This window comes from Lycorma delicatula, chromosome 2, assembly GCF_047948215.1.
Source record: "Lycorma delicatula isolate Av1 chromosome 2, ASM4794821v1, whole genome shotgun sequence".
Lineage (NCBI taxonomy): Eukaryota > Metazoa > Arthropoda > Insecta > Hemiptera > Fulgoridae > Lycorma > Lycorma delicatula.
This window is the reverse complement of record NC_134456.1, coordinates 49162130-49177659: the sequence shown is the minus strand read 5'-3', so window position 1 is coordinate 49177659 and position 15530 is coordinate 49162130. Positions and strand designations below refer to the sequence as shown.

The window sequence follows — 15530 nt, the reverse complement described above, 5'->3', positions numbered from 1 at the left end:
GAATTAGAACTTGAATATCATTATCTCAGTGTATTATTAATTTTCTAAGAATTGTTCTGCCATGTTTACTTTTAATTTCTGAAAGGAAATCTATTACGCAATGTTATTTTACTGCTTTGCAAGCAGTGTGTTTGAGCATCTGTGCGTGTACTTAGGTCATCACAATAATAATGAATGTTGTGTAAAAAAAATCTCTAATTACTTACACCAGAAACTGGAATTCCTTTGAGTGAACCGTTTGAAATTAAACCATAAATTTCAGAAGAAGTACAAATTTTTGGTAAAATATCCATTGGAATGTCAAAAAATCTGTAAAAAAAAATATTGAAAAAGTCGTTTTTCCAAATAAGTTGAGAATATAAAATCTTTTTTTAAATTTAATCGTTACAGTAAGTACGATACAGGTGTTTTAGGGAACCGTCCGCAGTCTGAAAATTGCTTCACAGACATTTATTTACTTTATAAAAAGAAAAAAAATTATTTAAAAATATTTTCTTATTTTCACGTCAGATATTGTATGTTAATCGCATAAAGTTATATTACCTGCACAGTTGTGGATCCCATGATAATGATTGTATATTCATTAGCATTGTTCTTGATGCGTTTGTAACGTCTGTTATGTGCTTCCCACCATCCTTACCTCCAGTTAAGTTCTGAAATAAGGTAGCCAATAAATTTTATTAACATAATTTCTTTGTGTTGCGTTGAATTTCATTTTTTTTATCGTCGGCAAGAAAGAAAAAAGAGTATATTGATTCTATTTCAGTTTTCAAGGGTTATATACAAATTACATTTTGATAATGTAAGATAGAAAAATGTAAAGGAATACAAGTTTGTAATATGTAACTAATAACTAAGTTATCGTAATTACGCTGAAATTAAAACGTTAGCGTTAAACTTAAAGGATGGGAGACCGATTTCTTGGTCATATTTGCTGACACAACAGAGGGGCTGAAATGCTTGATGAATAGGGTTTCTAAAGAAATCGATCTCATTGAATGGAAATTATTTTGGCAAAGTTCAAATAATTTCAATATCAAGTTTAGTAGGCGTTACAACACTTGGCCTAATATCCAAATTAACCACTCGTTCAACAGTCTAGAAATTTAAGCCACCGGATTGGTCTAGCGGTGAACGCGTCTTCCCAAATCAGCTGATTTGGAAGTCGAGAGTTCCAGCGTTCAAGTCCTAGTGAAGGCAGTTAGTTACTTTTATACGGATTTGAATACTAGATCGCGGATATCAGTGTTCTTTGGCGTTTGGGTTTCAATTAACCACACATCTCGGGAATGTTCGAACTGAGACTATACAAGACTCACTCATATATATCATCCTCATTCATCCTCTGAAGTAATACCTGAACGATAATTCTCAGATGCTAAACAAGAAAAAGAAAGGTCTAGAAATTTAAATATCTTTCGAATAAGATTACTGAAGATCTAGAACCGACAGTGAAAATGGAAATTCTCTTAGAAATGGCGTAAATAATGTTTTTTTTTTAATATGAAGAAATTTGCTTGTAAGTTATACACTTTCGCTTGATGTCAGATATAGTTTCATTAATATACAGATCAGTTCTGTATCATTAAGGTGCTGAAACACAGATCCTAGTCCATGAACCATTTTTTGAGGCCTTTTAAATGTAATTATTCTGAAGAATATTCAATATTTAACCGACAGAAATGCTTCAAACAGAGAATTAAGAGGTTAAAATGAAAGCTAAAGAATTCTCAGCTACTTCAAGAAAAGATAAACCGGCAAACTCGGTCATATATTGTCACACACACAAGAATACAACAGGCAACGAAACCCAAGAATGGCGGGAATTTCAATATTTCTCCCTACAGATCGCAGAGCCTGGGCAATGTTCCTTGCTGCTGTATCTTTCTATTATCGGGCGGGTTTCATGGGTTATTTAGTGGCGGTTATAAAATATTAATTTTTGTTTACGGACGGATTTGGTGATTTGCGTTCCTATCCGTATGGACCAGCGTGAAAATTATTTACTTGGTCTGACCGTGGGAGACTAAGCTTTTGAGCCTCGTACTCCCGGCGTGATTCCCCTTCAGTCCGTTCGCTGAAGTCCTTTCGGTACTATCAGCTTATGGGCTAGCAGGAATACGCCTACCCGGGCCCTAGTTATTTAGAGGGAGCAATGCGCCCCCTTCTCCGGAGGGAGTCGCATGTGCTGACTGAATACAAGACTTTTCAAATGACTGGTAATGAAAATACTTGTAGTTTATTACTGTTAAAAAAGTTTTAAAAATCAACGTAAAACTAATTACAGTTGCATATTCTGTATACTGCTTACTCATAAATCAATTTTAAAAAATAAACTAGTTTTTAAAAAATGTTCGCTATAAATGCATCTTGAAATCACTGTTACGGCTTTTTTTTTTTATAAAGCTTGCTCGCTTTATTTCTAATGTAAACTAAACGATTTAACTACATACAATTTTTGTTATCAATATTTGCAATTTCATACTAGTTATGTTATCAGCCTTTGAATTTAGTCGTATTTTCATAATACCGTAAATAGTTTCAGTAAAATCATTTTATACTGCTAATATTATGTCAGTCTCTGTAACTAAAGGTACATTACAGTATGTTGTATTTCGTGAATTGTATATTGTATGCTATTTTTAATGAAACACTTAATTAGTGATAAAAAACTAAAATTTTATCGAATATTTTAAATATAATATTATTTAAAAAATCTTTTTACCTGTGTATGTAGAAGGTATAATTGTGTGTTTTTCTGCTCTGTAGAATAAACAGTTCCCCTTATACGTTGGTAATTATTATCTGTTTACTTCTTATTACCACTTTTTTGTACCTAATAACGCTTATTTTTTTTCCGATTGCGTTAAGTTATCTACTTTCAATTTTTACGTTTAGTACTTTTTTTATAAAATACATTCTTACCCATATAAGCCAGGAGTCTATCGTTCCGAACATACATCTTTTATTATCGATCGCTTCTTTTACTTTCGGTACGTTGTCAATTAACCATCTGACCTTTAATGCACTGAAGTAAGGACTTATAGGTAACCCGCATAAAGGTTGAAGACAGTTCTTTGATCTATTCGGAACCGTTTCCAATAATTCTTCAACTGTTGTCGCAGTTCTTGCATCCAGCCAAACTAATTAGGGGAAAAAAACAGTTATTAGTACGGAAATCAATAGAATTATCGCTTCACCGTAGAGATCAACAATAATTTGATGTTATTATTTAACTATTTATGTGAGCTAATATTATATCAGTTACTTCTTGTCAAATTATCAAAATAGCCTGATAAAGTATTATTATTGATTATACAGTCAACCTGATAAAAGTGCTGCGAGAACAATTCCTTAGCGCAACCCTACTCTACCATGTCGGTAACAATACTCGCTATGCCAGATTCCATCCATCTGATGTCCTGTATTCAAATTAGAATTTTAAAGGACGTAATTGATAATTTTAGTTTTTTTGCCACAATCTGCTTTTAGAAAGTACTATTTGAAGTCACGCATTACATATAATTTCGTAGAGAAACAGTTTTAAACGCAGTATTAGATTCTGGAACCATTATTTATTTAGCTGTAATATTTAATTGTAAATTTACTAGGATGTCCATCTTCCCTCTCTATATTTTGTATCAGATTGTACAGTATGGAAATATATGTTACGCCTTTATTTTGAGACATTCTACACTTCTAGAGTCGGCGGGTTATAAGTGATATCATTTCCAAGTAACAGAATATTGTATATAATTAAGGTAACAATAAGTGTCTGTATAAATACGTTGATTGTTATTTCATAAGTACCCTTACCGATGGTTGCTATTAATATTTCTGGCCTTGGCGCCATCTGACCTTTCTACTGGAAACTTGGCATTGTTGAACATAACCTTCTTCAGAATATTTTGTCATTTGAGCGCTATTTGTGTTGTTTACAGTAATTTGAAAAATTCATCTCTGGGAAAAAATGGAATTAACTCGTGAACATTTTCGTGCGATTATTTTTCATAATTTTCGACATGGATTATCAAGACAAAGAGTGCATCGATGAACTTAATTCTTTATACGGCGATAAAGCACCATCCTACAGCACTGTAAAAAACCGGTATAACGAATTCAATCTTGGCCGACGTTCGCTCCAGGACGAATTCGGTGAAGGTCGTTCAAAATCGGTTGTTGTGCCAGAAAGCATCGATGCTGTGCGTTAACCGATAAACTAAGATCGTTATGTGACATACCGTTAGATCGAGGCATCTTTGGGCATTAGTATGACAAGCATCAATAAGATATTCCACGATCATTTGGCCGTTGTTCGCGTTGGACTCCGCATAATCTGACAAACCCTCAAAAGAAGGCTCGTGTCGATCGGTGCAAGGAAATATTGGAAAAATACGTTCAAGGTCCATCAAAGGTTGTGTATAACATCTACACAGGTGACGAATCATGGATCTACGCATACGAGCCCGAAAAAAAACAGCAATCGACTGTACCGGGGGTCTTCTAAGACGAGCCGGATCCAACAAAAGTTGTTCGCGGAAGAAGCACATCGAAGCAAAAGGTTGCCTGTTTCTTCGGCATTACCGGTCATGTGTGGCGACAGTGGCGTTAGAGCAACGTAGGACGGTCAATTCTGAACGGTACACGACCATTTGTTTGCCAGAAGTCTTCGGAGAAATTCGGAAAAAGTCGAAGAAGAGGCGAATCATTCTTCGTCATGACAATGCGAGCTCTCACACATCGGCTCAAATAAAGGAATTTTTGACCGGCCAAAACATCGAATTGATGGGTTATCCGCCGTACAGCCCTGATTTGGCACCCGATGACATTTTTTTTTATTCCCGCACATCAAAACAAATTACCTGGCCAACGATTTTCGACACCCGAAGAAGCGGTTGTTGCATTCAAAACGCATGTTTTGGAGTTACCTCAATCGGAATGGAAAAAGCGCTTCGAAAATTGGTTCACACGCGTGTAAAAGTGTATTGATCTTCATGGAGAATATTTTGAAAAACAATAAAACCAATTTCGATCGTAAATATTTGTTTTTTCATTAGTAGGCCAGAAATATAAATAGTAACCCTCGTACATAAATGACAGAAAAAAAGATTAATATTATTTTAACTGAGAGAACAAATCTCATAGAAGATTTAAAATAAAATAAGATTTAGAATAAAATCTTCATAGAAGATTTTACGTACTAGTAACACGGATTACATTTATTTAGTATACTGAGCACCGATGGAAGCAATATGTTGTTACTAATAATTATAGATTTCAGTGTAACTAAAGGTGTTGGATATTTTGCTTGTAATGTAGAGGGGTTTTTTACAACCTGTCTGTAAAATTCAGTGAATTTATTTAAAAATTATTCGTGAATGATTGTTTTAACCGAAATTGCATGTTGCACATCTTGTTTATAATTACTCATACTTATAAAATGATCGTCATACAGTGATTCGGTACACTATAATATAGCCTGTAGAATGTAAACGCACAAACAATATCTCTTCCGTCAAGAGTATTTGTTTCTTAAGCTTTCATAAATTTTTTTGAAGATTGTGGATATTTAGAAATAATTATTTGAAATCGTTTAGTATTTCAATTTATTATTACTGTTATAATAAACGTCGGGTTAATACTGAAAATGAAATCGTATTTACTCCGGTATCGTATTATTAGTGTATTTCATTAAATTATTTTTTAGAATTGAGACTCACTGCTAAGGCTTAATTGATTTTTACGCTGTACTGAGATTTTTTTGCCGAGTTGTTAGATCGTCAAGTAATAAATTGTTCATTACTATCGTTTTGTCAGGAGTACAATAAATATAAATAAAACGGTGACCGTCTTACGATGCGTAAATCTAATTCAATTATTTATTAAAATATAATTATGGATAATTTTATAAGAATAGAAAATAAAACAGGTTTTACTTATAAAATTTAAAAATAATTTTCATTGTTACTTATATTATTATTTCTTAGCATCAATTATATTCCTAGTTCTAACCGACAAACTTATATAAGTAATTAAATATGTCTAGCGCACAACAAAGTAAATCATTAATATACCAGTGTTAATTAAGCTAATAACATTTTCTACCCATCGGTAGTACACAATACGCAACACATTTTTTAAGCGATCATACGTTAGAAATCTTTAGTGCTATCGTTGGAAAATGTTTCAGTATTATAAGCCTTCAGAATCTGCTAGTTTTTCATTTTCCGTTCGAAAATCGGTTTTTTTTCAGCAGCAATATTATGGTGGAAGTGTTTAAGAGCTTGAGAGCCAGTTATTGAGGGATTTTTTTTTAGTAAGAACAAGGTGGTGAGTAGTTAGAAAAATATTTTTACCTCTTTGTTTGACGGTCGTGGTACAAAAAATCACTTTATTAAACCTTATCTTCAGATTTTATAAGAAATTGATTTGAATTTTTTTAAATGAATTTCTTATATAAAGAATTCATTATTTTTAAAGTTCTTGGCATACAAACGGCGCACTTCATGACGAAACATTACTTCTGGACGCTGTCGGTGCAGCACTACGATCGACACTGATCTACAGCTAAATTAACTAAACATCACGTGCGGAGGAAATCTGAACTATCAATTTGAGCTTGAAGGAGATTTAATACCTACCTATTTTTTTTTTATGTTCATCAAATTATTTCGTAACATTGCTAATTATATTTCTACCTTTGCTATTATATATTTTTTACCTTATTCCTACTTTTGCTTTTCTCATACTTGCGGAGTTGTTCTTGTTTACAGTCTTAACTACTTTTGTAAATAAATACTTGAAGGATAATGAGATAAGTGATAACAAAACAGAATAGTAGGTATAATTTAATGATAATTCTGTAGGAAAAAAAATTAATATCTATACTGAATTCAAGCAGTAATATCAATAAAATCTTTTTTATATTATTATTAATAATAAAAGAAAATAACAATACTTAATATATAACACATGAACAGCTATAATGGACGCTTGCAACCCATACATACTTGTAAAAATATCATGAGTCAGCCGTCAGTTTAGAAGTTTTTAAACTTCACTTGTTTTTCTGTTTGCGAAAAATCAATACACTTCTTTCTAAAAGCCAAATTACATTAGCAGTTAGGGCTTAGCAGTTACAATACTAAGGTGATAGCATTTTTGCAGATTAATTTTATTTTGATAAATTTGTTGTTCACTTTTTACAGTATAAACTTTTCCTCGTAATATGGTAAATTAAAATCGTTAAAATGCATTCGGTTTTTAGAATTTTTTTTATGTTTCTGTTTCTATTTTTATTGATTAGTATTTGAATGTCGGCTGATATTCCGTTGCACTTTCTGCACTTAACCACGCATATAGTATTAATTTACATAATTGGATATCGCATTGACATTGTTACGATTTATTTTATATTCCGTAAAAGATAAAAACACAATATTATATTACGTAACATATCCATTATATATTAATATCTAATATTAATTGTAACAAGTTAAAATACCATAATATTACTATTTTTTATATATTGACACAATTTTTACTGTTTCTGTTTTATTGAAACTGTTTGTTTTTTTTTTAAATTAATCAAGTACAGTTGTTTTTTTATTTTCAGTCGTTGGTAAAATCTTATTGAAATATTCATTGTATTTTTATTTTCTTATCTATTCGGGGGGCGGGGTGGTGGGGGGTATTTTAAATTGCAGATTTTCTAAATACAGAAATTTATTGTATTAAAGTTTTTAAATGTTTCCCTAATTTAAACAGAAATTTTTCTGCTGATCTGATATATAAAATTTTTTTGAATTGTCATTAATTCATACTTCAAGCCTGGCCAAATCCGATTATAAATAAAAAAATCACGTGTATTTGTAATGAAGATACCGTTTAGATTTCTTCTTTAACGTAGTTTTAGTTTGAAAATCCTTTTTTTTTAATGGGATTCTGTTTATGTATAATTTATTTGTTTTTCATGCCTCATTTTCTTTTAACACTTTTTTCTTTTTTTTATACATTCGATAAGTGTAAATTTTGTCTCTATGATTTTTAGTACAAAACCATTAATATAACAGGATTTTTGTAGAAAAAGTTTGTGTAACGCGATATGATTTTTATTTGTAATTCATAGTTGTAAAGAAATATAATTTGGATCGTGAAAACTTTTGACAAATATTATCAGGAGATATAAGAAGTATTCAAACGAATGAAAACCGAAACACTTTACGTATAAAAAGAGTTAGAAGTTGAACCGATGACCAAATTTAAGCAAAACATTTTTAATATCGGGATAAGTTTAGGTATTCTGTTCGCAAGTATTTATTAATCGTCCAAAGAATATAACATAAGCATAACGGAGATCGTATCTTTAATAACTAAAACATTAACCGTCAAAGCTTGAATTTAAAACGGCGGTAGCAGTACGTTCATTAATTTATATGAATCGGTAATATCAACAACATAGGATAAATAATAATTGAAAAACATGTAATATATATCAAATTAATTTTTACAAAAACCGCGATATCCGTTTCAACTGATATTTATGTATTAACTAGCGATATGTGAATTTCCTGCACTGATCTAATCGTGTGCATAAGACAATTTTTTTGCATTAGTAACAATTTAATTAATTCATCACTGTAAAGTTTATTACTGTTGATATTACTAGATATTTGACTAAACAAATTATGGAGTGGATAAAGCATAACAATGTTTTCTCTTTACTTTTCTAAGGTTGTGTTAAGAAATCGCATTTTTCATTAGGCACATTCTTGTTATGTGCTTGCGATCCCCTTTTTTCTATGTATTTTTTTTTAATGTTGTGTTAGCGGTATCGTCATACTGTTTTTATAATTAACTTATTCGATTTTATTTTAAGATTTATTTTAATATTGTTTACTTTTACGTTATTTTATTTGTAGTGGAACTTCTTTTTTGTACTAGGCTGAATTGTAGTCTCTTTGCTATCGACCGGCTTTTTGCTTTGCTGGCAGTGCTCTTATAACTTTATGTGTTTATGTTTTAATAGAAATGAATGGTTTTTTTAAGCTCATTTTGATTTAGTTACATCTATTTTTTTTCTTTTAAATTTTTGATTGTTTTATGAAGTTTGATAAATTTTAAGGTTTAGTGAATTGTGCTGATTTGCCGAGTACATCATTAATACATTATACAAATTGTTAGATAGTGCGGCACAGTTTATTAAATAAATAAATGAATATTCAAATATATTAAATATTAAAAAATAATGAACATTAAAAATTTTAAATCACACCATATATACAGTGCTCTCTTCAGCAAAATGAATATTACATTTGATAAAAGTCATACGCCATATTCCTGTACTCCGAGCGGGTTGCTCTGGCGGGCGGCATCTCGGAATGGGAATGGGAAATTGATTACTTTATTGTAAAAAATTTTTTTTTTGAATGATGAAAATTGATATAACGAAAGTTACATTATAAATTTCACTCTATAAATTGATACTAACGAATCGAGATTTTCCGCTAGTAATGGGTATATTCCGGTGCCTAATTTTTGGTTATAGTTCTTTATTTTATGAAAAAAAACAGTCGCATAATAAAAAAAATACGTAAAAAAATTTTTAAAACACCAGTCTTAAATTAAACGCACTAAAAGGTAAAAAAATTATTTTAGGACGGCATCTCAAATGGATTTGACAACAGGCTTTGATGGTGGTATGTAAGATTGTCTGAGAGTAGGGTGCTGCAGCAACCCACCGGGTTGGTCTAGTGGTTAACGCGTCTTCCCAAATCAGCTGATTTGGAAGTCGAGAGTTACAGCGTTCGAGTCCTAGTAAAGCCAGATATTTTTACATAGATTTGAATACTAGATCGTGGATACCGGTGTTCTTTGGTGGTTGGGTTTCAATTAACCACACATCTCAGGAATGGTCGAACTGAGAATGTACAAGACTACACTTCATTTACACTCATACATATCATCCTCTGAAGTATTATCTAAACGGTAGTTACCGGAGGCTAAACAGGAAAAAGAAAAAATGATTAGGACGATCATGATTCGTTAAAGAGCCCGAATGAATTTGAAAGTAAAACAAAAAACGCGCAAAATTTTTATGATTAGCGTTGTTTTAGCGAATAATGAACAATTTTTAGATCTACTTGTAGTGGAAAGTTAAAAAAAAATACAAAATTTCTACAAGGAAATGATAGAAAACAGATATTGTACAACATCTGTGAGAAAAACAATAATGAGACTTATCAGTGAATCGACGCATAACGTCTGTCTGTGTTCATTTAAAAGTACAAAAAGTTGTACGAGATGTCAGTGTAAAAGGGCACACTGTTATAAGACTACCACCGTCGCCGTCAATATAACGGCATTAAACCAATCTGGGTTCAGGTTAAACAAAATTATGGCGAAAAAATATTACATTTAAGTTAGTCGATGTAGAACGATTAATTAATGAAGAATTTGATAACGAGACGTCGTTGAATATTGAAAAAACTTTTCGAACATGCGGACAAGATCATAGAAGATACGGCTAACTTGTTAAATGCGAGTGAATAACTGATTCTTGTAGTATTTTTCATACCGATTTCAAATACGAAGTCAGAATTCTTCTATCGGGCGTAGTTGTTTTGTAACTATCATTCTTATTATTTTCATGTAATGTGTCATGCATGAACTCCATAACTACAGCATTTTGTGAACGTATTTGATTATATTATTTATTAACTAAATTACTTTATTTATTTATAGTCCCTTAATTGTTGTCACATTGATTTGTTACACGTCATGTTTATTATTAACACAATAATTAAAATGATCAAGAATGTGACTCATTCGTCCTATTTTCATCTTACTATAAACATATCATCCACTCATTAGTTATTTCTGTCATATACAGGATCATTCACGGGAACCGGAAGTTTTTAAAATAATCATAAAAAATTGAATATTTACTTTAAAAAAGTTTTATTGCTACTGAAACGCTTGTTAAATCAAAGCATTTGTTACTTACTCATGAACGAAAAATTATGTCCGGCAAGTGATGTACATTTTGGGCAATATATTGTTGTAGCCTTTCACGATAACTGGCCTCAATTCTTTGCAGCATGTCTACATCAATCTGGGTGACGTGATGACGAATTGCGATCTTTAGGTCCTCCAATGTACGCGTTTTATTGCCGTATACACGCGATTTCAGAAACCCTTACAGAAAAAAATCACAACTACTCAAGTCGGGGGACCGAGGGGGCCAAGGAATGTCGCCGAATCTGGAAACGATCCGTCCCGGAAATAAGTTACGGATAACAGCCATCGTTGCCCTCGCTGTGTGCGCTGTAGCTCCATCCTGCTGGAATAACACATTTTGAAAATCGATTCCCCGGTTTCGTAACTCAGGGATGAAAAACGTATTCAACATCGCAATGTAACGATCAGCTGTTACAGTTACGGCAGTGTCATTTTCTTCAAAAAAAATATGGCCCAATAACACCGACCTTTCCTATTGCACACCAGACAGTCAGTCTATGAACCTTACCTTTGGGCTATGAAGTGGTCTCTCGTGAAGCTGATGTGGGTTTCTTTCTGCCCAATACAGTCAAGCCAATATAGTCAAGCATTTGTCGACAAAATTGTAATCGCTGCGTGAAATCTTACTCGTTTAACTGCTGCACGACGGCTATCTTGTAAGGATGGAAATGCAAGTCTGTATGCAAAATTCGTCTTACCGTACTTGTGCTCATTTGAAGCGCTGCTGAATGCCTCTGAATAGAGCGGCGTGGGCTTCTGACAATGGCTTCCCTTACTCGTTCGATGTTCTCCGGAGTGCTAGCAGTTTGTCGGGGACCCGGTGGTTTTTTCTTCAATATTGAACCGCTTGTTCGAAGGCTGTTTACCCATCGCAATATTGTGTTACGAGAAGGGACACTTGCATATTAAACTGACGGCGGAAATCTCACTGAACAGCAGTTACGGATTCGTAATTTCGCACAAAACTGTTATACGCGTACAGGCGTTGGTCTAGCGTCCACGGCTCCATCTCAAGGTCTAAAATGTAAATGCTATGAACAAAGGAAACGTCAGACACCAGCCACTTCAAAAACATCCGGTTCCCGTGAATGACCCTGTATATATATATATATATTTTTATAATTTTTTTTTTGTTTAACGTTCGGGACCACCGTTAGGTATTGCTTCAGTACAGAGGATGAGAAGAACGATTTGTAGCGTGTGTGAAAATGCCATGTCTGACCGGGATTCGAACCCGGGACCCCAGGATGAAAGGCCGAGACGCTACCACTCGTGCTACGGAGGCCGGCCTGTCATTGTGTTTATTAAATTCGTGTGTTTATAAAGTGTTTCTTTTTAAACAATATTAGTTATTGTAATGTATTAACAATGCCTCGCAGTTGCATTAATAATTCAAACAATTTCTGTTACATCTGTGATGAAGTAACGTTGAATTTTCAAAAAAGAAATATAATTCCACTGATAAAAAAGTCATATGAACTATATTTTGGATTTAAATTAGGTGATCACGACAAATTTTTGGCTTCTCATATTTGCTGTGCTTCCTGTATAACATTGTTAACTGGATGGCTTAATGGTCTCATCACAGACTGTTACTTTTATGTAATAAAGATATCTGGGATAATAGCTAAAATTAGACGTACTGTTAAAATACCCAGATGTTCCTTCTGCCTTGCGGCCAGTGCCACATAGCCAAGAGCTTCCAATTCCAGTACCACCAGATACATGCAGTTTAGATGAAGATGAAAATGTTGAATCTTGTAGTAACTTATCAGACGATGTAGAAAGAGATCCAAACTTTTTAGAAAATAGATATACTGAACCCCATTTAGTTAGTCGATCAGAATTAATTGATCCGGTTTGTGATCTAAATTTATCAAAAAATCATCTAGCTTCAAGACTGAAAGGATGGCATCTTTTACAACCAAACACTAAAATAAGTGCTTTCCATGACAGACAGTCAGAATTTCAACATTTCTTCTCTCGGTAAGAAAACTTAGTATACTGTAATGATGTGGACTCTTTTCTTAAAGCTTTGGAACATATGAACCATCCTGACAATAGTTGAACCTGTATATTTTGAACAGAAATGCCGTTTCGCACGCACTTTTTAATTAATAAAACATTTTCAAATCTAAATCACGTGTCTCCATTGTATTTTTATTTCAAATTTTTATAGTCAAATTCATATTGTACTGACAAATACAGTGACACCAGATTTATTGCAAAACATCCATCAGACCTCAGAATCTGACTTGTTTTTGCAAAAAAAAAGTCACGGAGGTTTTTAATATTGATTAACCGAATTGGCATGCAGAAAAATCTTACATGAACGATGTTTTAAAACATCTATTTTTTATCACCGTTTATATTTTTTATAGCTGTCTGAATATTACTTTTCCAAAGATCTCTTGAAAATCTTGATCTTTTTTTCTACTTTTGTGCTAGTAAAAAGAAAATCAACACACAAGTACTGTATTATAAATTTTATGCAGAAATACTGATTATTTTAGTGTAATTAATTTTTTTCTGCTATTTCTTTTTGTTATTTTTTTTAATACAGCAAACTACTAGTATTATTTTAAAAAATGCAAATATCATAAAGGAAACATTAACTGAAAATGTATTCTAAAATTAAATATATGGAAATATGTCTGAACCGTTTGAAATCAAGACGCGAGTCAGGCAACGAGATGGAATATCCCCTTTGTTATTTAACTGTACCTTAGAAAATGTAAGAGAATGGAGAATAAAACTAAAGGAATTAGAAATAGATTGAAATATTAAAATAAGAGTTAAAAATAGTACTTCAATATAAATGTTCTTGCGTTTGCAGACGATTCGGTAATATTAGCAAAACACAAAGAAGAAGCCAGAAACAAAGTTTAGAAGTAGAAATATGCGCAACTATGATCGGTTTACAGATCTCGTTTGAAAAAACCGAACGGTTCTCTAATTCTCAAGGAAATGAAGTCGGATTCGAAACCGATGTGCCTTCCCCATGTAAGATCCAAATATTTCATTAATTAAAGTTTTTTTGGCTATAACTCTGGAACCAATGAAAATAAGTATCACTTATGATATAGGTTGAAAAGCTCTCAATAAGGGCTAACTGCAGTTAAGAAACCAAAATCCAATTTTGGGGGGTTTTGGGCTTTTTTTTAACACTTTTGGTCCAGTTCATAGCAATCAGGGGAGGTGCACAATTAGATGTTACAACAGTCCTAAATCCAAAATTTCAATATCCTACGGCTAATCGTTTTTGAGTTACGCGAGATTCATACCTACAGACGTCACGCCGAAACTAGTCAAAATGGATTCAAGGGTGGTTAAAATGGATATTTCCATTGAAATCTGAAAACCGAAATTTTTCGCGATCACAATACTTCCTTTACTTTGAACTAGGAAGTAATATTATTTATATAAAAATTTTAAAATCGGATATTTTAAAACGGTAATTCTACCCCGAGCCTTACATGGATCCGAATGTTTACAGATCTTCTCTAGTAAAGTAATATTTAGGTTAGAAAAGGAAATCGTAAGGAAAATATACAGCCCGACGATTACAGAAGATCAAAAATACAGATTTAGAAGTACCGTGAAATTTACGAAATTCTAGAACAAACAATAAAGAAAAGAAGGCCAAGGTTTTTTTGGTCATATATCTATAGAATAGAAGATAATAATCGGTCGACTGAACGAATATTCAAATATTTTGATAAAAGAATAACCAAACGTAAACGGTTAACAGAAATTGAAAAAGATCTCTGAAGTTTAGGAATCACAAAAGATAAAATAGAAGATAAGAGACGAATTTAGAAAGTTAATCCGTCAAAGAAGATTTCCAGAAAAGGAAAAACGATCTAAACCCGAAAGAAAATAGACGGAAGAACAACAACAAATGTGGATGAATGAAATTACGCAAACGTGATCCTTAGATAGTCTGAACGAAAAATAAATACGTTAGGCACCTGCCAGGTTATATGATCCTTAATAGACGCTATAGTATATTTAAAATACGGTCACACTTTCATTCCCTATGTAATGATTGGAACCCACCGACTCGACAAGCGGTTGAAATTATTGAAAACTAATGGTGCACTGTTAAGTGTTATTCATTGTTTTAATATAACGCATATCGTTAAATACGTAAATAAAGTATAAGAAACAAAAATCGTTAAGGTGGGTTTTGATATGTCTTCAATATGTTTTTCTGTAATAAATAGATAGTAGTAGTAATAGTAGGAGTGATTTTAATTGCAAAAGGGCAACGACAATGAAAAAACAGTTAATGTGTTTTGTGTATGTCTATGCCTCCTTTTTATAAATATTTATTTTTATACACTTTGTATTACAAGTTCGGCTTAAATCTAATTTATCGTTTGCTTTTTTCTCTTGATTTAACAAAATGTGGATGTTTGGGTGCTTTTTTAACTGTAAAACGTAACTAAATCTACTTTACCTTATTATAATTATGATCAGATTTTTTTTTATATGTTATTTTAATTCAG

At 32.3% G+C, this 15530-nt stretch overlaps 2 protein-coding genes across 3 annotated transcripts in view; one reads left to right on the top strand and one right to left on the bottom strand.

Annotated features, from left to right (window-relative positions):
• The window catches only part of Tbce (Tubulin-binding cofactor E), a 109374-nt gene that overhangs the window by 28319 nt on the left and 65525 nt on the right, over positions 1-15530 (top strand). The window lies entirely within an intron of this gene.
• Positions 1-15530, bottom strand: part of Gk1 (Glycerol kinase 1) — a 50711-nt gene that overhangs the window by 10730 nt on the left and 24451 nt on the right. The window contains exons 4-6 of the mRNA XM_075355248.1: positions 2926-3143; positions 544-653; positions 207-309 (exon numbers count right to left, since the gene is read on the bottom strand). Of these exons, the coding sequence (XP_075211363.1) occupies positions 207-309; positions 544-653; positions 2926-3143 (431 nt within the window). The remainder of the gene's footprint in view (positions 1-206; positions 310-543; positions 654-2925; positions 3144-15530) is intronic.